The 27,243-nt window shown below is 50.0% G+C and overlaps 9 protein-coding genes across 9 annotated transcripts; 7 read left to right on the forward strand and 2 right to left on the reverse strand.

The window, feature by feature from the left end:
- Window positions 1-875: 875 nt before the first annotated feature.
- Window positions 876-2,084, forward strand: M437DRAFT_78627 (tryptophan synthase beta subunit-like PLP-dependent enzyme; the record flags this gene model as incomplete). The annotated part of the gene is made up of 2 exons (XM_041027019.1): window positions 876-1,764; window positions 1,813-2,084. The coding sequence occupies 2 exons, from the start codon at window positions 876-878 to the stop codon at window positions 2,082-2,084; spliced, it is 1,161 nt and encodes a 386-aa protein (XP_040875884.1).
- Window positions 2,085-3,281: 1,197 nt separating this feature from the next.
- Window positions 3,282-4,335, forward strand: M437DRAFT_78628 (uncharacterized protein; the record flags this gene model as incomplete). The annotated part of the gene is made up of 3 exons (XM_041027020.1): window positions 3,282-3,415; window positions 3,469-4,108; window positions 4,162-4,335. The coding sequence occupies 3 exons, from the start codon at window positions 3,282-3,284 to the stop codon at window positions 4,333-4,335; spliced, it is 948 nt and encodes a 315-aa protein (XP_040875885.1).
- A 1,780-nt stretch (window positions 4,336-6,115) lies between these two features.
- M437DRAFT_78629 (DUF907 domain-containing protein) lies at window positions 6,116-8,461 on the forward strand (the record flags this gene model as incomplete). Its single annotated transcript, XM_041027021.1, has 3 exons — window positions 6,116-6,428; window positions 6,484-8,040; window positions 8,094-8,461. The coding sequence occupies 3 exons, from the start codon at window positions 6,116-6,118 to the stop codon at window positions 8,459-8,461; spliced, it is 2,238 nt and encodes a 745-aa protein (XP_040875886.1).
- Window positions 8,462-9,115: 654 nt separating this feature from the next.
- On the forward strand, window positions 9,116-10,230 carry M437DRAFT_78630 (neuronal calcium sensor 1; the record flags this gene model as incomplete). Its single annotated transcript, XM_041027022.1, has 4 exons — window positions 9,116-9,126; window positions 9,562-9,647; window positions 9,701-9,996; window positions 10,051-10,230. The coding sequence occupies 4 exons, from the start codon at window positions 9,116-9,118 to the stop codon at window positions 10,228-10,230; spliced, it is 573 nt and encodes a 190-aa protein (XP_040875887.1).
- A 457-nt stretch (window positions 10,231-10,687) lies between these two features.
- M437DRAFT_88135 (endosomal P24A protein-like protein) lies at window positions 10,688-12,680 on the forward strand (the record flags this gene model as incomplete). Its single annotated transcript, XM_041028766.1, has 2 exons — window positions 10,688-12,554; window positions 12,613-12,680. 2 exons carry the CDS (start codon window positions 10,688-10,690, stop codon window positions 12,678-12,680), a joined length of 1,935 nt encoding a protein of 644 aa, XP_040875888.1.
- Window positions 12,681-12,913: 233 nt separating this feature from the next.
- On the reverse strand, window positions 12,914-15,120 carry M437DRAFT_69541 (uncharacterized protein; the record flags this gene model as incomplete). Its single annotated transcript, XM_041025297.1, has 2 exons — window positions 12,914-14,831; window positions 14,879-15,120. The coding sequence occupies 2 exons, from the start codon at window positions 15,118-15,120 to the stop codon at window positions 12,914-12,916; spliced, it is 2,160 nt and encodes a 719-aa protein (XP_040875889.1).
- A 780-nt stretch (window positions 15,121-15,900) lies between these two features.
- Window positions 15,901-17,834, forward strand: M437DRAFT_78632 (Protoporphyrinogen oxidase; the record flags this gene model as incomplete). The annotated part of the gene is made up of 3 exons (XM_041027023.1): window positions 15,901-15,911; window positions 16,048-16,122; window positions 16,178-17,834. The coding sequence occupies 3 exons, from the start codon at window positions 15,901-15,903 to the stop codon at window positions 17,832-17,834; spliced, it is 1,743 nt and encodes a 580-aa protein (XP_040875890.1).
- A 2,377-nt stretch (window positions 17,835-20,211) lies between these two features.
- M437DRAFT_18466 (DUF1750-domain-containing protein) lies at window positions 20,212-21,646 on the reverse strand (the record flags this gene model as incomplete). The annotated part of the gene is made up of 2 exons (XM_041018958.1): window positions 20,212-21,336; window positions 21,389-21,646. Coding segments are annotated over 2 exons (1,383 nt in total), but the record flags the coding sequence as incomplete, so codon positions are not given.
- Window positions 21,647-24,177: 2,531 nt separating this feature from the next.
- Window positions 24,178-26,692, forward strand: M437DRAFT_58426 (Di-copper centre-containing protein; the record flags this gene model as incomplete). The annotated part of the gene is made up of 6 exons (XM_041023399.1): window positions 24,178-24,379; window positions 24,436-24,563; window positions 24,620-24,886; window positions 24,938-25,245; window positions 25,297-25,614; window positions 25,903-26,692. The coding sequence occupies 6 exons, from the start codon at window positions 24,178-24,180 to the stop codon at window positions 26,690-26,692; spliced, it is 2,013 nt and encodes a 670-aa protein (XP_040875892.1).
- Between the last annotated feature and the right edge of the window lie 551 nt (window positions 26,693-27,243).

The raw sequence follows: 27,243 nt of genomic DNA on the forward strand, positions 1-27,243 counted from the left end.
CAATCTTTCCCCTGGGCCCTGGCTCATGCGCCGCGCTCTTCCCCGTATCAGTAGGGGTCCCACTTAAACAGATCAGCATTCTAGCCATGCTCCTTCACACTGACCCCTGCGAAGATCTTTCTGCCCTCGAAGAAGAAACATTTTGTTTTGTCTAATGCTGATGCTCACGACTAAGTTCCTGCAAAGAACAGCACGAACTGACTGCATCCACGAGTCCAACTTGTAGCTGCCCCCGAAAAAGGCGTCCTCAAGATGCGGCTCCCTGCTCCGCACATGACCCGTTGCATATGTTGTGACTCTGAAGAGAGAAGATCCCAACTGAAACAGGCACTTTGTCACCGCTGCCTCTTTCCCGTCTCGTTCACATCATCCTTGTAATAGACAAAATCGCCGACCAGGCACGCGAATACGTGCGCGAATGGACCTTGCAGTTCCCATTCTCAGATCATGATGACATCCACCTGACCAGATCGCATCAAACAGACTTTCGACGTGTGGAGAAACGCTCCTCGCCGAACTTCATCACGGATATAACTACCTAGGTCTATAAGACCAGCCAACTATGCCAACGAACAAAGCGATGGCGGACGGCCATTGAAAGATGCTGTTCCGATGGCTTTCTTTGTTGGACACCATTTATGCTAATGCCATTGTACATTTTTTACAGCTTGCATGTCGTTCTAGGTTAGATATGAGATTGTGATGAGCCAAGGCTGGTCACGGCCCTCGGACGCATTCTTCTCCGCGCCATGGAGTCGCCATGCAGGCCAAGAACACTGCCTCTGAGCGTAATGAATACGCTCTCAATCTCATGTTCAAGGATCAACATTATCATCACAAGATAATCGTGTTTCAAGCAGCAAGCACTGGGCTCCATGTCTAGAACTGACACTTTCAAGGTCAAGCACCTTGGACGCGACGACGTCTTTGAGCGACCTGATATCTTGATCAATCCTTCTCTATCGAAATTTGTTACTACAGACGCATCTATCGATCCTAATCTCATCACATTCCATCGCTCTTTTCCAGAATCGAAGACAACCCCACTAATAGAACTCCCTGAGCTGGCTCAAGAATTGGGTATCGGCCACGTATATGTCAAAGACGAGAGTCTTCGGTTTGGCCTCCCATCATTCAAAATCTTGGGTGCAAGCTGGGGAGTTTTCAGAGCCATATGCGAGAGAACAGGTCTTGCATCGTCTGCATCGCTTGAAGAAGCTGGCCATGCAGCTCGGGATGCAAACATCAAGTTGGTATCCTGTACTGACGGCAATTGGGGAAGGGCAGTCGCGCGTACTGCCAAATACATGGGCATCGAAGCCACGATCTTCGTTTCTAGGACCATGGATGAGGCAACCCGGCAGAAACTGCGTAGTGAGGGTGCCACCGTCAATGTTGTCAATGGCAGTTATGATGACAGTATCGCTGCAACCGTGAAAGAGTCTGAGAGCTCCGGAGCTTTGCTCGTGATGGACACGAGCTGGGAAGGGTATTCCCAAATACCACGGTGGGTTGTCGACGGTTATGCCACTATGCACGCGGAGGTAGATCGCCAGCTTGAAGAGGCATGTGGGAAAGAGCCATCGCTTTGCATTGCCTCTGTTGGTGTTGGCTCATGGGCACAGTCTGTCGTCTCTCACTATACGGGCCATAGCTCAGACATAAAGGTGGTCACAGTGGAATCAGAAGCAGCACCATGTCTGATGGAAAGTCTTCACAATAAAAAGATTGTTCCGGTCGAAACAGGCTCAACAATCATGGATGGTAAGAACTTTGCCGACTTATGCGATCTAAGCTAATTGAGAAACTCAGGTATGAACTGCGGTACTGTTTCCACTAATTGCTGGCCCTCTCTTAAGTCAGGAGTTTATGCTTCAGTGATCGTCAATGACCTTGAAGCACACCATAATGTTCTCTATCTACAAGATCATGGTGTGAATGCAGGTCCATGCGGAGCAGCGCCATTAGCAGCTTTGAGAAAACTGCATGAGAGAGGCATGCTACAGGAAGATCATGATGCAGTGGTCGTCTTGTTTAGCACCGAGGGACACAGAGACTACATCTTGCCTACCTCGGAGGACTAGATCGTACGGATATGGCGGCAGGACGTCTGTACAGAAGTGAGAGCATATGCAAATTAGGCCACGGAAGTGTTTCAAAGTCAAGTCATACAGAAGCCTGGACTCGGGACCCTTTGGGAAAGCAAGGTGACGACCAATACAACACACTACTATACCGGCACTGGGACCGAAGAGATTGTCTTTAAGCTTGAAGCTCCTAGGAGTGGTTATGGTGTGTTCATTGCGCAAGCCACGGAAGCCTAATGATCTTATTATTACCGAATGACAATCGATGGACAGGGTGCTGCTGGAGGCGAACTCGACTTCGTTCACACACCGCTCTCATTGATGACCGCAGTGTAAAGAAGCAGACATACATGCCTCGGCGCTGAATAGCCTAGAACACAACCAAGTGCCTGCTGCTCGCCTCTATCTTTCAGCTTCAAATCTCCCTGAAAGGTGGCTTGCGTCGTAGTTCGAGAGAAATGGACCTGCATAAGCGGCAAGCCCATCCTCTATTGACGGAAGTTAAGCGGCAATGCCGACTGCCGCACCAAAGTTCAAGACCTGCGGCTGACCGGACATATGGACCAAACTCAAAGTCCTTTGCTCAACAAGGCTCGACGAAGACAGACATTGGCGCCGAATATCCATTCGGGCCTTGTAGAAGAAGATCATAGACGTGGAACCATGGGTTGCCGCGGTGTCCTGATACCGTTTCCTTCTCCGTTAGGACGCGAAGAACGATTTGAGAAAGCCAAGTCCTTCTAGTCCACAAATAGGTGATCTAACGGGAGGCTGCAGATCCGGGAGTGGACGGGTTTGATAACGTTGAGAGTCAATCCGTTTTTGACTCTCCCACGCTGACCAGATGCGCTCTAGCATGGGCTCGCCAACGCTCTTCGATAGCTGAAGGGAAAAGTATTGTCTGAGATCTCGAGGATATTTTCCTCCGTTCCTCCCTCCTGCATTTCCCTTCGTTTCGCTCTTTTCACCCAATCCGCCTCTCGCTATACCCATTCGAAGCCTGGTTCTGCCAACTTTACTCGAAGCAATACTTCATTCGCTTGAACATATTAAACACCGCCTCTGACGCATTTACCACCCTCGAGCGCGCACTTGTGATAACCGGATTCTTCGCGACTGTACAAATCGCCGGAGTACACATATCTATCGCCATCTATAATTTATCAACATCTATAATTTCGAATATATACCGCCATGCGTTACATTGCTCCGGCACTTCTCGTGGCTGCACCCCTTGTGGCAGCCACTGCTTCCAGCAAGCGTGGTCTCTGCGTTGTGTCCACCAAGACACCACAAGACGACTCCATCTGGACAAACGACACTGACCTGTAAGGAATCAATGGCAATGCGTGCTTGGTGGATAACATACTGACCAAACCAGAACATGGTACTACAACTATGGCGCTGTTCCCACACAAGACTACGAGAATAAGCTCAACTTCGTCCCTATGCTGTGGGGAGCACCCGAGGACCCAGCGAATGATATGAGCTTCTACAACACTGTCAGCAACTTGATCAAGGAGGGACAAAATATCACATACGTTCTTGGATTCAACGAGCCCGACGGCTGTACCGATGGAGGCTCTTGCGTCTCTGCTGCCACCGCTGCTCAAGTCTGGAAGAAGCAGATGGAGCCTTTGAAGCGTGACTATGGTGTCAAGCTTGGTGCTCCCGCGGTCACTGGTGCCCCAACCGGATTCAACTGGCTTGCGAACTGGTTCTCTGAATGTGCTGCTCTTGTTGCTAGCTCCGGCAGTAATTCTACCAACGACACTTCTTGCGAGGTTGACTTCATTCCTGCTCATTGGTATGGTAACTTCCAAGGTCTGGCTAGCCACTTGGGTCAAATCAACGGTACCTACCAGAACATTAGTGGTATCTGGGTCACCGAGTTCGCATGCGCCGATTGCAGTCTGGAGGACAGCCAGAGCTTTGCCAACCAGAGCTTTGAATACCTTGACCGCATCGACTACATGGACAAGTACTCTTACTTTGGTGCTTTCCGTTCGTCTGTCTCTAACGTAAGTCTTGACATGTTCAATCGCGTAGATTCATTGCTGACGATCATATTTAGGTCGGTCCTAATGAAGCTATGCTGACCGAGAAGGGTAAGCTCACCGATATTGGTGCTTGGTACCTCAACAAGGCTGCTACTGGTGCCGTTCCCAAGGGCTCTGCCAGCACTGTTGCCAAATTTGCTGGCTGGGGTGGTCTTGTTGCTGCTACTGTTTTCTGGACCATTTTGTAAGCGTTCTTTATGTCTAATTGTTGGGAGCGGGCGCACATTATAGAGGTTTTGGTCATAATTATAGAGAGGCTGGTCAGCTTGGACAGGGCTTGACTCACATAACGAATCGACGTCAATTGTCAAAGTACCTCAACCTTGATCCTGTCGACAACGTGGTGGTATAAGTCCTTCCCGTGTACTACAGGGTGTGACGCGTGTGGCTATGGAAATGCACAATGTCATGAGGAAACAGGAAGACGTCCGCTGAGAAATGACAACCTATCGGCTCTCAATGGACATGCCCCTTCTACAAAAACATCTGTGCCTTATCATAGCATGAATCTTGCTTGTCGCCGCAGGCGAAGTACGGTGGGGGTTGATTTTTTAGCACACGAAGAGGTAGTAGATGGCAGGAGAGAGCAGACAGCATGGTCAGATCAGGTCGGATTCAGCGGCATGTGAAGAAACACAAGTGATCAACATGTCACGAATGTATTGCGACCAGAGCCTGATCTTCAAGCCTGGAATGTTCTGTCTGAGACCAGTCGACATGATGATCCTGCAATCAAAAACATCGCTGATGAGAGTACTGTGCACGCACGATCGACAACCTCTCTCGACCAGGATCCCGATGCTTGAAATACTCGGAGTAGCCCGTCAGATAATTACGTTGGATCATGAAGGCGAGGTTTTGACAAGCAAACAAGCATTCCTTCGATAGGGAAATAAAGATGCTTGCATGTGTCAAAATTTAGAAACAACTAATGATTAGCCAATCCAAAGCGGATAATGATTGCGTACCCTGCTAAACAAGATTGCCTGGTATCTAAATACTGTTCGCCAAGGGGCAATAGTTGAGGCATGATGGCAGTGATCAAGCGATAGCTGCACAGATGGGTGACGAGTCCTTACGGCATGGTTGAGACCGCGGCGGCGAATGGGGCATTGAAGACTCCATTTTATCTACGACCGGCTAGTTGACTATGGATCGGGAGGCAGCAGAACTCACTCGTGTCAGGGCGCTTAGACCTTGCAGGGTGGCAGTTGTGGCTTAAGGCGCAGCGTCGTTGTGGACGCAACAAGGACGTTTGCATATGTAAACATAGGCACTTTCAACGGACAAGAACTGGTGATGTGACAACCAACAAGGCCATTGGCAGAGATGACGAAGGATCCAAGGCATGCGATGCACACACAAGACAGTCGAGAAGAGAGTCGAGAAACAGTCGGGTCGCATGTTCAGGCCTCGATGGCACAGAGTCCCGTGCGCGATGCAGGAAGGTAGGTGCGTCGACTAGTAAAGCACCCTGGACTTGGACACTCGCTCTTCATCTCACCTCATTCGCTCGCTACCTGCATCTCTGCACACTTGCACTTTCCTGTCGCTTCTTGTTTTATTTTGTCCATCGCTCAAACATTCTACTGTGTCGTTCTTTCCTTTGCATATTTCCTCGTCTCGCTTTTCCACCTCTTTTCTGTCTTTTTCCAAAACACCCACAACGTTCTTCTCCCGCATTTAGCACGTTTCAACTGCCCGCAGCCCCTTATTACGCCGCCGACATACAACACAAACGGTCTTGCCTGGCGACCGGCCTAATCACTTCTCGATTATTCAACTGTGTCGTCCTCGACTTCACTCACGCTCGTTACATACATTTACCAAAATCCTCGTTGGACATATACACACACACAACACGTCCAGCTTGATCGCGACCCGGATCTGGCTTCGAACCCCTGAAAGTTTAAAAGTTTGGAAACTTGATATCGCATAAAGAGGTCTTGCCTTTACACAAAAACGACCATGTGGTCTCCGGTGGTCTCATGGACTTTGCCACTTGCACTGCTCAGCACTCTGCCGGCCAGAGTATTGGGTGGTGATATTCTGTCCACTCAAGGATTCAGTCTGTGTTCGACCAATCCCACAATCAAGGTCGAAGCCTTGGATGTTCAATTCGACCGAACGACAAACTTGGTTGTGTTTAACGTTGCAGGAAGCAGTTCTCAGTCACAAAATGTCACAGCCAAGATAGTGGTCACTGCGTATGGAAGGGAGGTCTACCAGAAGCCTTTCAATCCTTGCGATGCTGGCACCTACGTCGAACAGCTTTGTCCTGGTGGGTATCCTCCAAGCAATGATCTCTAGTGTAAAGCTAACTTGTCGGTTCGCAGTACCCGCTGGAAGTTTTGCCGCGCAAGGCAGTCAAACCGTTCCTTCCCAGTTCGCAAGTATGATTCCTTCGATCGCTTTCAACGTACCAGACTTGGATGGTGTAGCCAAGCTCGAATTATTTGCCGAAGACGACCCAAACCAAGATCTTGCCTGTGTTCAGTCAACTGTCGGCAATGGAAAGTCGATGAACGTTCCAGCAGTTACATATGTTGCCGCTGGCATGGCTGGCGCCGCTCTGGGTATATCTGCTCTTGGTGCTGTGGTCGGTGGTTTCCACGTCGGCGGAGCTTCACCAAGTCCTACGTTTGGAGAGACCTTTGGCTGGTTCCAAGGTATCGCTACAAATGGTATGCTCAGTGTCACATATCCTAGCATCTATCGCAGCTTCTCCAAGAACTTTGGTTTCAGTACTGGTCTCATTCCTTGGGCTAGCATGCAGAAGACCATCGACAACTTTCGCGCTGGAACTGGCGGAAACCTGACAACTGACAGCTGGAACTACTTGCAAAATGTCACTTTGGTCGATGACAGCACGAGTAGCAATCTCGGCAACCTCACCAAACGCGGCGTCGACACCATGTTCCTGTATGCCAGAGACTTCACCGCTAGTGTTAATGGCAGCACAACAGCTATTGGCAATTCGACAAGCTCTGGCAACAGCACAAGTACCGAAAGCAGACCCATGCACTACGTCCACGGTATCCAAGCTTATGTTGAGAAGCTTTCCATCCCTCAAGGAAACACCTTTATGACCATTCTGCTCTTCTTCGCCATTGTCATTGCTGCAATTACCGTCGGAATTTTGCTCACCAAGGTCATCCTCGAAGCTCTAGCACTCATGGGAAACCTTCCCAAGTCCATGAACAGCTTCCGCAAGCGTTACTGGTGGCGTCTGGCGAAGACCATTACCAACTTGGTCATGCTTGCTTATGGTGTTTGGACTCTTTACTGCGTGTACCAATTTACCAATGGCGACTCGTGGGCAGCCAAGGTACTCGCTGGAATCACATGGGCCATCTTTACAGGTATTCTTGGATTCTTTGCTTTCACAATCTGGCACAAAGCCAACCAATACAAGAAAATGGACGGTGACGCAAGCATGCTGTTTGAGCACAAGGAGACCTGGGTCAGATACGCCTTCCTCTACGAAAACTTCAAGAAAGGATACTGGTGGTTGTTCATTCCTTCGATTGTCTACGCTTTCGCCAAGAATGCTCTGATTGCTGGAGCCAACGGACATGGGTTGGTCCAGACCATCGGTCAGATCGCCATCGAGTGTATTATGCTCGTCCTGCTCATCTGGTCAAGACCTTACTCACTGAAGAGCGGAAACGTCATCAACATCACGATTCAGGTTGTCCGTGTCATCTCAGTAATTTGCGTGCTCGTCTTTGTTGAAGAGCTGGGCATCAGCCAGACAACCAAGACTGTGACAGGCCTCATTCTGATCGTTGTGCAATCTGTCCTGACCGGAGTACTTGCTATTCTGATCGCTGTTAACGCAATCATCACTTGTGTTCGCGCCAACCCTCACCGTCAGAAGAGAAAGGAAGCTGGTAAGTCTGAGATGAACGGCTTGTTGATGACCTTGACTGACGTTTTGTACCAGAAAAACTCAACCGTGATCTTGACGATCTCACACCTCTGGACGCTCGCAACTCTCTGCTCATGGACCCTACACAACTCACAGAGTACAAGGGTGCAGGCTCGCAAGTGTCCGAATACAAAAAGGCACCTCTTGTGTCTCCTTCGCTCAACAGCACGACAAAGAGCAAGATTGCATATGACCCTCTATCGAAGAAATCGAATGGCGTGTATGCAGGAAGACCAGAACTTTCGCGGGACGAGAGTCAACAGGGCCTTGTCTCTGGCGCAGCCAGTATGGGTGGCAGAGACCGAAGCAATAGTCCTGCATCGCGAGAGCCAAGATTGCCCGACATTGAATTCGGACAGTTTGACTTCCGCCATGACCATTGAGCGAGGCATCTGCACGATTGTTATTGAGCATACGTGTTTCATCTGTTATTCGTTTCCTTTGCAAGCGATTCGTTTCTTTTCTTCTGTCAATACCGCAAAGACATATTTTCATGTTGATCAGTTTTTGATCATGGCATTTCAGCGACCACTTAGATCAATCTTTTTCAATCCCTACATTTCTCACAAAAATTGCTGGTTCGTGATTAATCCGACGACTGTTCAAGCCATGCTTACAAACATGGTCGCATGCTTGTCATGATGTGTCGTACTGAGCACGAGGACATGCGCCGGAAGCAGGCTGTCTGCAGGCTCAAGCACATGGTTGTTTGTAAGCGACGAGAATGAGTGGATGCGGTAATAGTGGTCAAACAAGTGGGGGCGGGTATTTGTAGCAAGTTTGTGAGCTCTTACAAGGTCATGGCGGCTCTACAGAAAGTGAGGCTTTCACAGCCACCACCACAGCCCCGCGCTAGTCGAGCACCCTTATACAACGACGGCAGGCCTGATACCCATGCGCTTTCCCATCCTCTTTGCAACAACCACATCATCATCCTAAACACCATTCTGCCGATTCCGTGATTCAACAGTCGCAGCTTCCGAAATCATTGGAGACGAACTGCCACAGACAAAAGATCAGCATTCCAAAGGCGCAGCATGGGGAAGTCGTGAGTAACAGCCCCCGTACCTCTTTGTCTCGTGTTGTTTGCTCTGTCCTCTGGTGATGGCTCGTACTCTGTCGCCTCGACTCGTACTTCCTCCTGCTTGACCAATGCCTCCGCGAGCATCCATCGACTTCAATCGTCACCCGCCAACCAGATCACCATCGCCAACACAATGAACTCGACCAAGCATGACGATGACAACAACTCCTCCTCGCCAACCAGTGATGTTGCAACCGCCCTTGCGACCGCCAACCATGCCAGATCACGACCCAAGCATATTCCGCGTCACACCTCCGAGAGCTATCTGGACTATGCAGTCAACCGCGACACAGCACTTCGTACAGCCATTCACCATCTGGAGCAAGAGCTTGGAACACACTGTCAAATATCGCACATATCGTTGAGGACAGACACGCTGACGCTGCACCCACACACTAGTCAGAGCAAGTTGTCGGCACAGGAGCTCAGCGATCTCCAGAAGGCCACTCACTTCGACAAGAAAGAATTACAGCAATGGTACAAGGGTGAGATAAGAATCAAGTCAGCCACAAGAGGCATGCCACTGACGGCTATGCAGGCTTCCTCAAGGACTGTCCTTCGGGCATGCTCACCAAGGAGGAGTTCCAGAAGATCTATAAGCAGTTCTTCCCGTTCGGAGATCCGTCATCATTCGCCGACTACGTCTTCAATGTGTTCGACGCAGACAAGTCAGGCTCGATTGACTTCAAAGAGTTCATCTGCGCCTTGAGTGTAACAAGCAGAGGCAAGATGGAGGACAAGCTGGACTGGGCATTCCAACTATACGACATTGATGGAGACGGGCAGATCAGCTATAATGAGATGTTGGCGATTGTTGAGGCTATCTACAAGATGGTGAGGAATTCGGACTTACAAAGACCAAGAACAAGTGCTAACATGCGACGACAGGTTGGATCGATGGTCAAGTTGCCCGAGGACGAAGACACACCAGAGAAGAGAGTGCGCAAGATCTTCCGCATGATGGACAAGGATGAGAACGGCAGTCTGGACATGGCCGAGTTCAAGGAAGGCTCCAAGCGTGACGAGACGATTGTTTCGGCGCTGTCTCTATACGACGGACTGGTGTAGAGAAAATGGTTATGGGCATTTCTCTTTCATTTCCTTAGACGAATCATGGGGCAAGCATGTGGTTACCTAGGACATTCTCGCGCGGTGCTGGAGAAACAGCAGCACACACTTCTATCCTAAATGAGAACATGATATTTCCAACTCGGATAGGATGGAGAGAACGTTGTACAAGGATGTTATGATGAGCATACGCGGCTTCGTCATGTCTCTGGCCCAAGCGTCAGCTCTCCCCAGACCAATCCATGGCAGTCGTGCTGGGTAGGTCCAGGAGAGCGACTCCTTTGTGCCGTCTTCAGCCCCTGCTCTCTTGTTCTGGTAGCATTCTTTCAAAATCGAACGTGCCATTCAATATCGTGCGGATATACAAACTGCACTGAATTGTCGTCTCGTGAAGGCAGCACCACAATAGACCGAAGGCCCGGCGCAAGTTGATGATCACAGCCGAATAGGTGGCACAATGCGTTTCTCGGAGCTGTCTTTGTCGCTCTGTGCATTGTTGGTGGCAGGTCCCTCCAGCGTAGCATCCTTCTATCTTCCAGGAGTCGCCCCAACGAACTATCAACTCGGCGATCGAGTACCGCTTACAGTCAACCGTCTCACGCCCTCGCAATCCGAACAAGACACCCAAGTCCGATCTGTCTTCGCCTTTGACTATTACCACCATGCCTTCCACCACTGTGAGCCCGAAGGCGGCCCTAAGCAAAAGAGCGAGAGTTTGGGAAGCATCCTGTTCGGAGACCGAATCCAGACTTCACCACTAGAACTACACATGGGCAAGAACGAGTCTTGCAAGGCTGTATGCGGCAAGCAGACCTTCCAGCCTCGCGATGCCAAGTTTGTCAATGCCCGTATCTTGCAGAACTACAATGTCAACTGGAACATCGACGGCCTGCCTGCTGCTCAGAAGATGATTGATGCCAACGAAGCCATCTTCTACAGTCCTGGTTTCGCTCTGGGTCAGGTTCATGGCACCGACACCCAGACTCCTGTCCTCAACAACCACTACAACATCTTTGTCGAGTACCATCAGGCCTCTCAGGATCACTACCGTGTCGTAGGCGTCTTGGTCGAGCCGGCATCTTCCATCGACTCTAAGCTACTTGATGATGGCAAGGTTGAGTGTGGTGATATCGCTCACCCCGTCATACTGTCCGAGAAGGATGCTACCGAGATTGTATGGACTTACAGCGTCTACTGGGTACCCTCTCCTACCTCATTCGCCACTCGCTGGGACAAGTACCTCCACGTCTATGATCCACGTATCCACTGGGTCTCGCTGACCATCTCCGCCCTCATCGTCGTTGCTCTTGTCGGCATGGTATCAACCATTCTTATCCGAACACTGCGCAAGGATATTGCCCGTTATAACCGCCTTGATGACTTGGGTCTTGATGACTTTGGTGGTACAAGCTTGGATGACACGGTGCAGGAAGATTCAGGTTGGAAGCTTGTGCACGGTGATGTCTTCCGTCCACCGAGATATCCTATGGTCTTGTCGATTCTGGTCGGTAACGGCGCCCAGCTCTTCATGATGACCGGTTTTACCATTGCCTTTGCTCTACTCGGCTTCTTGTCTCCCTCCAATCGTGGGTCCTTGACCACCGTTATGGTCATGCTGTACACCTTCTTTGGCGCCGTGGGAGGCTATATCTCGGCACGTGTCTACAAGTTCTTCCACGGCGAATCCTGGAAGCAGAACATCGCCTACACGCCCCTCCTCGTGCCGGGCACTGTATTTGCTGTCTTCTTCCTTCTCAACCTGTTCGTCTGGGCGCGTCAATCTTCTGGAGCCGTGCCATTCACCACCATGCTCGCTCTCGTCAGCATCTGGTTCCTCATCTCCGTGCCTCTTTCTGTCGGCGGCTCATGGCTGGGTTTCCGCGCTGCTGAGTCTACACCTCCTGTCCGTACCAACCAAATTCCTCGCCAGATTCCACCATCGACTGGATACCTACGTCCCTTGCCCTCTATGCTTCTGGTCGGCATTCTTCCGTTTGGAGCTATATTCCTCGAGCTGTACTTCATCATTAGCAGCATCTGGTTCAGCCGTATCTACTACATGTTCGGCTTCTTGTTCCTCTGCTATGGTCTCATGATTGTGACTTCTGCTGCTGTCACCATCCTGATGGTTTACTTTGCTCTCTGCGCTGAGAACTACCACTGGCAGTGGAGAGCCTTCTTCACTTCTGGCGCATCTGCCATTTACGTCTTCTTGTATGCCATGCTTTATTGGGTGCGAGCATTGAGTTTCACCTCTTGGACGTCGGGAGTGTTGTACTTGGGGTACAGTGCGTTGATTAGTGCATTGTGGTTTGTTCTGACTGGTGAGTTCTCTTGCTCTCGTTCTTCTTGTCATGATTTTAGATGCTGACTTTTGCATAGGCACGATTGGATTTGTCGCCACGTGGGCATTTGTGTATAGGATTTATGGCTCGCTCAAGATCGACTAAGCCTATCTATTGATGATGGTCTCAATGCTATAACCATCTCTGGATACTACCTGACTCCAGCTTTTGAACACTAGACAATTGAGATGTAAAAAAAAAGTTCTTGTTCCGTGCCTGTTCGTATTTTCGTATCCCTTCGCTCTATGTCCCGTAGGTATCCATGTCCTTCCCTCTATATGCAAAATTATATGCAAAACAAAAGCAATCTTTAACCCCTTGTGAGAAAGCAGAGTCATCTAAACATAAACAACAGCCAACTCAGCCGCATCACAACCTTCCAACACACAACCCGCCATCTTGACAGTGCCCTCTCCTTCACAATACAACACCTCATTCGTTTGGCTTGTCTTACACTGCAACACGCCATCCTCATCAACACCACAAACAGGCATTTCAGCTCCAATAGCATCAATCTCTTCTTTCTCGTTAAAGAAGAAATCCATCTCTGTTACCGAGGCGTCGATGTTCGCGAGTAGTTTTTCGTCAGAGTAGGATTGCCAGGGGTAGGCAGAAGAAGGAGGTAGAACGTAGAGGTAGCCAGAGGTGGAGAGGGAGAATTGGGTTGCTAGGGAGGGCGAGGAAGTGAATTGCAGTGCTGGGTTGGAGTTTGTGGGGATTAGGGTTGCGTAGAGGCCGCTGATCTCAAGACCAGACGTGCACAGGGATTGGAGGTAGAATGGTTGATTGGGCGTGAAGTTTTGGAGAGAGGTGTTGAGGAGGGAGATAGGGATGGTTGAGTTGGAGAAAGATGTGGTGTTGTCTGCTGGGGATGTGTCGTTGGCTGAGGAGTCGTCGTCGTAGGTGAATCTGTTGACTGGAGCAGTGGAGGTTGAGCTTGATGGTGGGTTTGAAGTCGTAGATGATGACATTGTGCTGTTCGATGGGAAGCTGAATCGCGGCGTTGAGCTGCTTCGCATCGAACTTGATGTTGATGATTTGCTTGACGAGGAAAAGGTGGAAGAAGTCAACAGAGATTTGCTTGACGAAGATATCGAGGAAGAACTCATGGCAGATCTGCTCGAAGTGAATGTTGATGATGTTCTGCTTCGAGTACTTGAGCTGGTCAAAGACTTTGCAGTTCTCGAAGCACATGCGTTTGTGTTGGGTGTGTACAGTGGTCCCTCCGGAGGGTATGCTCTGATCGACGCTGTTTCAGAAGTCGTTGTCTTTGTGCTACTGCTTGATTTCTTGGTGGAACTGCTTGTCAACATAACCGAAGTCTTGCTTGAGCTAGTACTTGGCAGCTTGCTGGAGGACGAGGGTGAAGACACACTTGACATCCTGTTTGTTGGGTTGCTGGAGAGTCTGCTGGACGACTTGTCTGTCGAACTCGCTAGCGTCGTGCTCAGCACTTCGGCAACACCAGCTGTCGAGCTAGGAAACTCGGATGTCGTACTGCTAGGCTTGCTGCTTGAGAATTGACTGCTGCTAGGAAAGCTAGGTAGCTTATCGCTGGACGAACTGATAGGTTGAGCACTAATCACAGTACTGCTCGATGTTGAGGATGTGGTGGCGAGTCTACTGCTTGAGGCAGAGTGTGATGACTTGCTGCTGAACGTCTGACTGTCAACTGTCAGACGGCTCGACGATGGCGTCGCCGAAAGATTGCTTGTTGGTCGACTGGATGTCTTTGATGAAGACCGAGCTGCGCCATTATCTAGCACAGAGCTGATTGAAGTGCCCCTGGGCTTCGTTGACGTAGAAGTTTTCGATGTAGAAGTCTTTGCGGTCACCACAACCACCCGGGTTCGAGTGACCAATTTGAGGGGTGGCGTGAACGTCGCTACTGCAGTGAGACTAGATCTAACGGTCGTGGTTCGAAGAGCAGTAGAGCTCACAATCTTGGTCGAGACTTGAGTAACACGCTTCGTAGTAGTCTTGGTGATGGTGGTCCGACGAGGTGCTATCGATAGGCATTTGCAAGCACTTGAGATAGCCGCTTTGTTCATGCTTTTGACCACCGCGGGTGAAGCACATGTTGAGACAGCAGCTCTCTCGACCAAATTCATGGTATGACTGAGATGCTTCCGTCTACGCAGTGATCGAGCTTGAGGTGTTACAGTAACAGTCTTCGTCAAAGTAGTATATCCAGTTTGCGGGCTGGCTGTGACAGTCCGTGTTGTTATTGTTGATTTGACATTATTGGTTAATATTCTATAAGTTTGTTAGAAAGACGTCCGCAGGCGTAGATTTTCACTGACTTGGTCATTATTTGCTTCTGCGTAGTTGTCGTTTGTATCGTTGATGTGAGGGTCGTAATTTTTGTGACAGTCGAAACTGGGATTTGAAGATACGAAGAGCAATAGCAGCCAGCATTGCTCGATTGTAAAGCCTTGACCTGAGCATTGCTACATGCCGAAGAGCTGACTGCACGCTCTTCCAAGGGAGAAGCGGTTAGCAGGCTTGACCATGAGAGCCACCATATGAAGTTTGTGACCTTCATGGTGTCTCTTCAGGACGACGGCACGTTCGTCGATTAGTGGTCCCGTAGGACTTTAAGGCGCGAGTAATAACAAAAGGTAAACTGGACATGGCTGCGTTTTTCTCTTTTACCCTTTAAGGGTGGCTACGAAACCGTTGTAGCTCTCCAGTTGTTCAGCTCGTGTGTGCCTGGACGATTCAAACGTTTTACTCCTGGCTGGACAATTCGAAGTCTCAGATCCAACGGTGCGTAGGGATCAGCCGAGAAACATGCTAATCCAGAAGCCATCTTCGACCTATTTAGTGACGCCACTTGTTCAAAGAAGCGAATGGTTATACATGCGTATACTCGGCGTAGGACAGACATAACCGTGTTTGTGGACTTGGCACACCAAGAAGCCAATCTCATTCCGTCGGACGTTGAAGCCGTGTCGGCCATTGGCATTTGGCAAGTATAGATACGAGATGACTGAGACACTTTCGAAAAGATTGAAAGTCGAGAAGAGGAAATGGGCTACTTTCCTGTGGCAGAACTGCGAAACTGTTACCTATAAAGTTACAAAATACTTTTGAAAGTCGAGCGACAGCCATGGAGACGTGCTTTCGACCTCCTCTCATCTAGACCCGTGCATATTGATGGCTGACAAGCTCACTGTATGTCGTTAAAAGAAGGATCCGAACGTGAAATTGTATCAAACGAGCTTCATGCTCAGCTCCATGACATTGATAAGTGGAAATTACGGAGAAGGAGAAGAGGGTCCGAGGTGGTCGGTAAAGTGGTGTGGTCTCGCGTGGGGCTGAGATGACGATGTGGTGATTGGTTCGTGCTTGTTGAGTCTCGGACCACACCAGAGTCGACAATCGTCAATCACATCAGGTTCGCTGTGCCTTTTGGTTACAGTCAGTTCCTGTTGATAGGACGATATAGCGATTGAGAAATGCTGAACAGGCGCCATGGGTTGAACAAAATTGTCAGAGCGACCTCGCGTCGGTCGATAGCTCCTTCCGGATTTGCGGCAACAAGGTGAGCGCGGTTCAATGCAATTGTGCTGAGCGCAAGAGCTCACTCTGTCATGTAGGTGCTATAGTCTGCCGGCTGAACCGAACGATGTTGCTGTTCTAGGCGGAGGTATTACTGGTCTCGCTACCGCACACTATCTTGCTCGATCGAACCCCAATCGCAAAATCACCATCTACGAAAGCTCGCCGCGGCTGGGAGGCTGGTTGCACACAGAAAAGGTGGAAATAGATGATGGTCATATCCTCTTTGAGAAGGGACCAAGGACACTTCGACCCGCTGGCAATGGTGCTCTCACCGCTCGTCTGGTCAACCAACTCGGTCTTGAGGACGACACTATCTTCACTCTCAAGACTGCTCCCGCTGCAACCAATCGCTACATCTACTATCCCGATCATATTGTTCGAGTCCCTGCACCTGACCCTCAGAAAGGCTTTGTAGCCAATTTGAGTGCCTTCATCTATGCTCTTACCTCCGAGCCAGCTTTTAAGGGAATTCTTACTCGTGTCTTGCTCGAGCCCTCCGTCTCTGCTAGAGATCCTAGTGTGACCGATGAGTCTGTTGGTGACTTCTTTGTTCGACGTATCGGTCGAAGGCTGGTTGACCAAGTCATGTCAGCCGTCGTTCATGGTATTTACGCTGGTGACATCTACCAACTTAGCATGAAAAGCTTGTTCCCTAGCATCTGGAGACTGGAAGAAGAACACGGTAGTATTCTCGCCGGTCTAGTGCACAATATGGCTGAAGGAGCAAAGATTCCTGCAAAGGAGATCGACTTCATCAACGCCATGAAACAACCATATCCATTCAGTTCCGAATTTCGGAAGAACTTCCGAAGATCAAATGTCTTTACCTTCCGTCATGGTATCCAGCAGCTCGTCGACAAATTGGAAGAGTCCCTCAAGCAACAATCAAATGTGACTTTCCAACTGAACCAAGAGATCACCGATGTCAAAAACACCGAGCACAATGTGAAGCTGGAAGCCAAGCACTCGACGAAACAATCTCTCGAAAAACACAAACACACACATGTGATCTCTACCCTGTCGCCTGACACGACATCAAGGGTCGCCTCCTCGATGAACCGCGACTTTCTGAACTTGCCTGTCTGCCCAACACCAACTGTGATGACCGTAAACCTGTATTACCGAACTCCAAACCTCAATCCCCCTGGCTTTGGGTACCTGATCCCTCTTGACATTCCCATCGATCAGAACCCAGAGCGTGCACTAGGCGTCACATTTGACACTGCCTACTCTGCTTCAACACCAAGCGACAAGGACTTTGTTGGGCCTATGCAAGACACTGTATCCAATCGTGGAACCAAGCTCACAGTCATGTTGGGAGGTCACTTCTGGAATGGCTGGTCATCTTATCCCACCAAGGAAGAAGGTCTTCAAATGGCAGAGTCTGTCGTCGGAAGGCACCTTGGTATCACAGAAAAACCTGCAGCACACTCGGTCAATCTCAACCACAATTGTATCCCTCAGTACACTGTAGGCTTTGAGGACCGAGTGAAGCGGTTCCACGACGAGCTCTCAATGCGTTACTCTGGCCGTCTGCGGGTTGCTGGCAACTGGGTCAGGGGTGTCGGTGTCAATGACTGCATCAGAAGCGCCTGGGAGGTTGCTCGCGAACTTGACACCAGCGATCTTACTGGACTTGAATGGCTTGTCAAGCCTAAGAATTGGGTCTCAGTCAAGGTCAAAGGCAGTTGATATCAAGAATTCTAAATTTGTTCATCAAGAACAGTCCTTTGCTTTTTCGTTTATGTGCTTGTCGAAAACAAAGTCTACTGACATCTATACTAGATTCGAAAAGTTGCATACACAGATACAGGCCAAATACCAAGCCGCTGTAATAGCTTAGGTAACCCCCTTCTACGAGCGGAGTGTTCTATCTCTAGCAAGAGAGAACAGAACTCAAAAGTTCCGCTTATCCAATGATTAAACCAAGGCCCTCTAGAATCTAATCGCACTTTCAATTGCTGAAAGAAAGCCAATCTAGCCAAATCATAAGGCAATCAGAATCAGTAGAGGTAGGCAAGATACATGGAAGAGATGACATTTGAAGTGAGTGGTTCTTTCCTGATCTATCTCCAAAATCCACTGACGTTACCCCTAACTTCGGCGAAGTCACACCTCAGGCCGCAATCGACGATACACTTGACAACAATCAGAAATCAATGAGCAATTATCGAGATTACTCTCGAGAGATGCCTATTTTTCGCCGGACTCTCGTCAGATCACAAAGCGAGAAGTTTCTTCTACGGCTTCGTCAATATGTGATATGAAGGAGCTACCGAGGCTTGACGAAGTTCTCAGGGTTGCATATTCCTCCGCAACAGATGGTGTCTGCCTCCCACAAAAGTTGATGGCCACTAGGTGAGACTGACCAAAGCATCAGCTGTCTCCCGTCACAAAAAGCTATTGATGTTTCAGTCTGCAGGCTCTCTCCTGCTGCGAGCTCGTTGTCACCACTCTCTATAGCCATTAAGCTATATATTCGAGAGATTTCTGTGCCCTTCAGACCCCCCCCCCCCCCCGATTATATACACCTCAACAATACACTCCAACCTCAACATCCCGCCCCCCCCCCCCCCCCCCCGTAAAAAAAAAAAAAAAAAAAAAAAAAAAAAAAAAAAGCCGTGGTGGTGCAGTGGTCAGCACACCCGATCCAGTAACCTAAGCTCCTAATTCGCCCACCTAAATCCCTAATACCGCTTACCTAAGCTCCTAAAACTCTCTCTCTCAAGGATCGGGAGGTCGCAGGTTCAATTCCTGCCTACGACAGTCTTTGTTTCTTTTTTTGCTTGAAGGATGAAAATCCCTCTACTCAAGGTTGATATGGGATAATTATTATATTGGCTTTGTTCTATAGTATCATAGTGATGGTCTCCTATGTTTACGTACATATCGTGGTCGTCTCTTTTCTTATTTGTGGCTAGTCTCTATGCTTTGGTAGATGTCATAACTTGAGTACGGGGCTAGCCACTGAGATGACCTCGAAAGGGTCCTCTCTATGGAGACCACCTCCTTTACAAAAGTATTGTGCATTTCTATAACTGCATTGAGACTTTCTTTAGCATATAGGCAGGCACTTTGGTGAGATTTGTAACAAGCTTCGTGTCATCTTGTAGGCTTCTGGCTTGTAAGTCTGTAGTCGCCTAGGTGTGAAAGCAGGCGTTGTGCATTCCATCTCCTCGCATCTCCCCGTTCTTCACTGGGTTACAGAGGCTTGTCTATCTATACAATGAGACATCAGTTTGGGATAAACAGAAACGAACCCTTGTTAAATCACACTTTGACAGTTCACACCCTGAGATCGCTCTCGAACAAAACCACCTTAGTCAACTACAGCTGCGGTATGGCCATGAACATTCAGGTGGCTTTCTTAAATCACTGAACGACGCCTGCAAGCACAGAACCTTATATAATCCATGTCAGGCCAGTCTTCCGAACTGAACCAGGGCACCTCTAGCGGGTTCTTCTTCTATTGTCCCTCACCAGTACCTTCATCTCCATGTGTCTCGGTGCCATGGAAAGCGTCACCAAACGCCGAGTTGTCCATGCTAAAATCAATGTCCCCGCCTGCGCCACCCTCAAAATCGATTAAACCGTCTCCTGCATCGAAGTCGCCAAAGTTTGCGTCCCCACCGGCACCGTAGAGGTCGCCACCACTTGTCGGGTTAGCTGCGTCTGGTTGCGGGTTGGCGGTCTGTTGTGGTTGCGGTTGGGTTGGCGCTTGTTGACCAGGCCAGTTTGACGTGCCTGGGGTTTGAACATCTGTCTTGGGTGTGTCGAAGTTGAAGTGACCCGTGTCGAGCTCCATGTCGTCTGGTAACGAGAAGTTGCCAGTGTCCATCGACTCCATATTGTCCATATTGGTATCCGGCACATTGGAGACGGCGGGTTGTGAAGGTTGTTGAGTTGCTTGAGGAGCGGCAGGCATCCCTTGAGCTGGCAGTTGCGGTTGTTCGGTTTGAGGAGCAGATTCGGCAGGAGCACCTGAAGCGGATTGCAGAGATTGGGCAGCGTCGAGGCTTGCGCCATCCAACTGCGTTCCAGTCATATCGGCATCGGCGGGCGGCGTCCTCTTCTCTTCCTTGCGGTATCCTCCTTCACTGATCATGGTGGCCTCCTTTTGTGCCTGGATTGAGCCGCCCAGCAGTTCTTCCACCTGCTCAACGATCTGGTTGGCGTCCTGATCGTTTGTCTTCTCTAGCCTCCAGAACTCATTGCTTGAGCTTGAAGGCTTCCAGGAAGCGTTTCTCAACTTCTTCTCGGCCTTGACCAGACTCTTGCTCTTGCGTAGACTGTCCATCCTTCTGGCGTGTTCCTCCTTCATACGCGCAATCTCATCCTGCTCCTTCTCTTTGTGTGCTTGAATACGCTTCTCAAACTCTTGCAATTGCTCTGATGTGACTTTTTTGTATGCAGCTGGCGTATCCTTAGACTTGGGCTCAACCTTTTCCAGTGCTGAGTTAGGGGTATCAAACAGGCCTTCGGTAAGGCCAGCTAGCTCGCCCATCAGGCCGAAACCGAGATCCATAGGGATGATTTGGCCAGTAGCGAAAGGTGACGAATAGACCTCGTCCATCCAGTCGTGGTGTTGCATATAGCGAGTCAGACTAATATCACGCTGGGTTAGATGGTCAAGCAAGTCTCCAAGGAGGACATTCTCCTCGTCCTCGATGCTGGTGTCCTGAGCCATTAGAGCAGCGGCCGCTGCAGGGGCGTGGGCAGGTGGGTGCTGTCGCGCGCGTTTAGCTGGCGAAGGGCCCGCAGGTCCTTGTTGAGCTTGCTGGTAAAAGTTGCCGGAAAAGCGAGGGTTGCCAATGTGAGCCATAGGGCTTTGCTGATACATGCTCTGGTTGTATGCAGGCACACCAGGTACAGCAGCGCGACCAGGCATACTGAGCTGGGGCCACTTTTCGCGGTCATGCAGCATGAAATCCTGGCGATCCAGACGGCCTTGAGACTCGATCCATTGACGTTCGGCCAGTTGTTGGCGCGATTGATGCGACAGAGGCAATTGGGCTGTGGGGAAGCAATTCTGGGGGTCAGCTTGGCTGTAGTGAACAAGCCAGAGACTTGGATCGGGAGGGAGGGCGTGAACGCTAGGGTTCTTGGACATGAAGCGGTATCGTCTGCGAGAGTGGCTGGTCACACTGTCGACTCCAGGGCGATAACCACTGTTGTGGAAGGCAATCTCCAACGTCTGACGAGTGTTAGTGAGTTGGGACTTGGTTCAAGGAGTGTATGCGACATACGTAGCCTCCAAAGTCCTGAGTGTACCGCTGTTCGGGGTCAACCCAGACGTAGCCATCAGTGGGGAATTGGTTCTGCATGCGGCCACCAATCCAGGTCAAGAAGACGGTACCATCCTGTGGAGCAGAGATGTACTGCCATGACATGGGCGCAACCTGCTTGACAACCTTGGGGGCCTCGAAGAGGTAGGTATATGCGCCATCGATGCCGAGTTGCGGAGAGAAGGGGTATTTGTGGCCCGAGATGAGATGAACATGGGGCAACTATCCATCACAGGTCAGTGTGAGAGACAGCTAGACAGAAGAAGCACATTGACTGACAAGTTGTGCAGGCACTCCAAAGCTGGGGTCTGCCATACTGGCTTGCATTGCGCAACGCGTCGATGCGCCGGACGATCTCGACTATGACTGGTAGATAGAAGCGTGGAGCGCAAGTCAACAGGCTCTGTATGCGATGAAATCTCCGTGTAGGTCTTTGACCCGGATTCGTGAAATGCCGCTCTGATGGACTTCGAGGCCTCGTTCACATGAATTCTTGGTTGCGCTGAGACGCGACAGACCAACACGCTCCGCCAGTCACTCGAATGCCAAGACCCCGTATGCCTGCTTACATAATCAACGCACCCGCCGCGCAGCTACAAAATCTCGCTCTTCCTCGCGCTCCATCTTCCTCTGGTTATCCAAGTGCACGGGCATTACGCGTATCAGTGAGGATTCGTCCGAGATCGTGTTTTTGCTAGTTGAAAACTATCAACTGACTGCTCTTGATGGTCTCACGATCGTCAAGGAATTTTTGGAAACAACCAACATTTCTTGTTATCACTCTTTTTTTCATTGATGCTTTCGCTGACGCGGAACGTTGAAGAAGAGAAAACCATCCATCGATATGCATTATAAGTCCTTGGCTCCATAGATTTTGACGGCTCACGTCGCCTCAAGTCGCCTCAAGTCGCTGCAAGATAAGAACTGGAAGTGACGGACGCGGAGACCTATTCCTGCAAAATCACGCTCTGCCGTCCAGTGGCACGCGCAAAGCTGTACAGGTCGAGCTCGACTGGCTTCACCAATATAGCCACCATGCCGTATCCATGAGCAGCATGACCCCCTTGCATAACCATGCTTTCCGCTTGTTCTTTGCCAGATGACCCGGTCTTCGTTCGTGTCTTGTTTCACCGGACTAACTATTCATCAAGCTTTGCTTTGTTCGCGGTTTTGGAAGAAGCGGGTCCATTGTTCACGATCAACGAGACCCATGTAAGGAGGATGCCTTGCATCCTACACATGGCCTGACCATTCGTATCACAACATGGGCCTTGTGTGATGGCTAAGCGGCCTGCTCAAAGCAGTTTTGTCGATCGTTCTGCTGTATCAATGCCAGGGTGGATATGTCGGCAGTTTTCACTGCGCCTGGCTCGCACGAGGGAAGTGTCGCTTGGTGTTCGTGGTCTTAAGATGTGGTCGTTTTCATGCTGGTCGGAACTCAAGAAGAAACAACGCGGGACGACAGAGATGCACGAAACAACGACTCAACAGCACAGACAGCTACGCATTTGCCGTGTGTATTTATGGCATGACAGCCTCAAGAGTCAAGCTCAAGCGAGAGCCGAGCTGTCTTATTCCCAAAGGCATCCTCATAGATCAGGGTACCAAGTGCAGAGAGAGGTTCTGTATCTGGAATCGTCTGTGCGAGGGTAGCTACAGCGAAATAGCCGCATGCAATCAGGTCAGATGGTCTACTCATCTCTCGTGTTCTCAAATCAGCAAGATTCACAATGTTAAGTGTCTCAGACATCCTCTTTCGAGAAGCTTTCCCTCGTGCGACACAGCAACCAAGAAGTGGCAAGCCCCGAAACAGCGAAGCGAAATGAATTCCCAGAAAGGGCTTCGCTGCTTGGAAGGTGCGGCACAAGCTTGGCTTTCGTGCAATGCAAACACCCACGTCTCTTCTTCCCTCTGTTCATCGCCCAAACAACAATTTGTCCAAGCACTAGCTACATTTGTATCATATCGCGTCTCAGGTACAGTGACCCCTGGGCTTCGGTCACACTAGCCGATCTGTTTTCGGAATCCACCTTGCCTGAGATGCACGATGAACGAGTGGTCCAGCCTAAGGGCTAACTCTGCGACCACCGTCTCACAATCAGACCTACCTAGTCATGCTTCCCGTGTGTAATGTGTACGAATTTACTGAGAATCATGGCTCCCGCATGCTCGACTCGTATACGCACCGTGCTCTCTGCGTGCCTGGCGGTGGTCTTGAGGACGCTATCATGATCTCCGATTATCCATTCCGGAAAGTCAGCCACCTTTTGATCTCCACCACCATCTCAATGTGAAATCTGCTACTGCTATACATACTTATAGCCCTCTCCCGCTCCTTCTGCTTCTCAATTGACAGGAGCGACCCTTCCGCTGCAGTTTCCCTTGTTTGCCATTTCCATTTCCTTGCATTCTCTCGTTTAGAACCAGCCACCCTCTTTTATTAATATTTCTAATTCAAGCTCGACGGGCCTTGAAAGGTCAAACAACTCCAGTGACAGAAACACTTTGACGTTGTTTCACGGTCCTTCCTGAGCAAACACATCTCTTGACACGATTCAAGAAGGTGCATAGCTACTTTTGCTTCGGCATTCTACTCTCTTCCTTACACCACACTCGTTTTACAACAATCCGATATGCGTTTTCAAGGAGTTATTGGTGCAGCTCTATTGGGCTCATCAGCCCTGCAACATGTCGCTGCCTCCATGCAGCCTGATGTTGAGGGTGATCTTGTCAACACCAATGGCAATCTCATGAACGCTGAGCGTCTTGAGACTCGTCAATCGCCAGGAAAAATTCCTGTTACTGGAGTCACTGGAAACGGCATCCAGGTCAGAATGGAGCTTCGTACCATGCAGCAACAGTACCCCGACATGTTCAATGTTTTCCTTCTTGGTCTTCGCAGCTTCATGCAGATGGACCAGTCGGACCCTCTGTCCTACTATCAGATCGCCGGTATGTATATCAAAGATATACTCTACGGTCTTGATTTCTGACTCATCCGTGTTTAGGTATTCATGGAAGACCTTACGTTCCTTGGGATGGTATCGGCAGCGCTCCCGGGTTTGGCGGTGGCTACTGCACTCACACTTCCAACCTGTTCCTACCATGGCACAGACCTTACCTGGCCCTTATCGAGGTTCGTAATTGTGTTACAGACATACGAGTCCCCTGCTGATTATGCTGTGTCTACAGCAAGAGCTTTATAAGCATGTTCAACAAGCCGCGCAGTCTTTCCCCGCTGGTGCGACTAGAGACAAGTACGTTGCCGCAGCTCAAAACTGGCGTTTCCCATACTGGGACTGGGCTGCAATCCCCTGCTCTAGCTGCAAAGCATTCCCTACTCTTCTAAGCGACCAATGGGCTACCGTCACCACACCCACAGGTGTGCAGACTATTCCCAACCCTCTCTTCCGTTACGATTTCCACCCTGTATCAGTCTCTGATATGGTCTACAATCCTGTAAGAATTGTTCCTTGCCATGTCAACGGCGATTTCTGACCCCTCAAACAGTTTGCATCTTGGGATGTTACCAAGAGATACCCCACGTCATGGGATGCCTCTGCAAGCAGTCAAAATAACCTGCTCAACAACATCTTCGCCAACAGTCAATCGAACTACCGTGATCGTCTATACAACCTCTACACCAACTACAACAACTTCAGTCAATTTGGTGATTCGGCTTGGATCAGTTCTAGCTCTACGAATGCCGACAGCCTTGAGTCGATTCACGATGCTATCCACTCAAGTGTTGGTAACAATGGACACATGACCTATCTCGACTACGCTGCATTTGATCCCGTGTTCTGGTTGCACCATGTGTAAGTACCTGGCTGAATGTCCTCAGCACGACGAAAACTAACATTGTCTAGTATGGTCGATCGCAGTTTTGCATTGTGGCAGACTCTCCACACTGACACCTATGTTGAGCCTCTCGCAGCAGTCGGAAGCACATTCACATACCCCGCTGGTACTGTAAACGATGAAGACTCAGCCCTGACTCCTTTCTTCAAGGACACGGCCGGCACTAACTGGACCTCAACCGGTGTTCGTGACATGACTACTTTTGGTTACACTTACCCTGAGCTTCAGAACGGTGCTTCTGCTTCTAGCGTTCGTGCATCAATCAACATGCTTTACGGAAAGAACGCTCTTTCCGCTGATGCTATTGCAAGTGCCAACGCTGGAAAGTCAGGCAGTTCTGCTAGTTCAGCAGTCCCCTCGTCTTCTTCGACTCCCTCAGCTTCCTCAACATCTAGAGCGGCTGCAGCTACTTCAAGCTCTAAGGCACCCGCTGCTCCTTCAGCTCCTGCTGCTCCTGCTCCTGCTCCTGCCCCTGCGGCTCCCAAAGCACCTTCCGCCCCCGTCAGAGGGTCAACCAGACAGCCTTGGCAACCTACATGGCAGCCTCTTAACATCTTGAAGAACGGCCCTATCCACATTTGGAGCCCTTGGTGGAAGCGTGACAACACTACCAGCGGACCGTACCTCAACACCACTGTCAGCGCAAACGGTACCGACGACTTCCACCATGAGTACATTTGCAACATTGTATCGCAGAAGTTCGCCATGAACGGATCGTACGCTGTTTACGTGTTCTTGGGCAACGTTTCGACTAACTCCACTGAGGAGCTGCAACTCTCGCACAACCTTGTTGGTACCTACTCCGTCTTTTCCAACATGCCCTCAGACAACAACCACATGGCAGACATGGATCTCAAGATCACCGGCACTGTTCCTCTGACCACCTCTCTTCTCGGAAAGCTCGAGAGTGGGGAGTTGCAAAGTATGCTTCCTGCCCACGTCGAGCCATATCTTCGCAAGAACCTCCAATGGAGAGTGGCCAAGTACGAGGGCGGCGAGGTCAATGTCGCAGATGTGCCCGATCTTTCGCTCAATGTCGTTTCGGCTCCCATTACTCCTGCAGCTAGCGAAAACGAGTTCCCTCAATGGGGTGCTTTCACTGCTCTTACCAGTGTGACTGCCGGCAAGCCGGGTGGTTACAGTGCTGAGTACTGGAACTGCCCTGAGGATGGCTCATCCTTCGACAGTAGCTACTCACGACCTGCTCCTGCCCCTGTGGCACCTGCAGCCCCTGCAAGCAGCGCCGTCGGTCCTTATGGCAACGGCACCGCCGCATCCCCAGTTGCTCCTCAGGGAACTGGCTCGGTCAGCTCAATGACACCCACAACCTACACTGGCGCTGCCAGCATGCTGAGTCTGTCTGGTTACGCCATTGCACTGGCAGCCGCGGCTCTTGTCATCTAAACTAGATGACACTTTCAGTCGTTTAAAATCTCTTCTTTTCGCTGTATGTGTAACGTCCACTGGTGGGCGGCAATGTCTTTGAAGTAAATCAGCTGCACAGCGAGCAGAGCTCGAGTGGTGGAGAGAGTGATTAAAGGATTCAACGAGGAGGATTTTGGCATGATAGCTTGAAAAGCGCAACAATAATAATTTCGTATCTGTCTGAACATATTCTATGACCTTGCGAAATTGCTCAAGTGTGATGTTGTACCCGTATTTATTCTTCTTTTTTCTTTGTCTCACCAACGCAAGGTTAACGTTGAAGCTTATCGATAAGGTCGGCGGAATTTTGCAGGGCTCCGATGTCCGAGTTTGGAGGTTGGAGATTTTTGACATGAACATTTCTTGATCGCAACACAATTACTATAAACACCATGGCGCGAACGAAAAACAAGAAGGACAATCGCCAAAACGGAGTGAAAGCAAAGGCTGCTGCGCCAGCTAGGAAGTCGGCGCCAGTGCAGGATGATTCGGCCAGCGACATGTCAGACATGGAGCAATACGACGCCGCA

Source organism: Aureobasidium melanogenum, assembly GCF_000721775.1.
Source record: "Aureobasidium melanogenum CBS 110374 unplaced genomic scaffold scaffold_28, whole genome shotgun sequence".
NCBI classification, from domain to species: Eukaryota; Fungi; Ascomycota; class Dothideomycetes; order Dothideales; family Saccotheciaceae; genus Aureobasidium; species Aureobasidium melanogenum.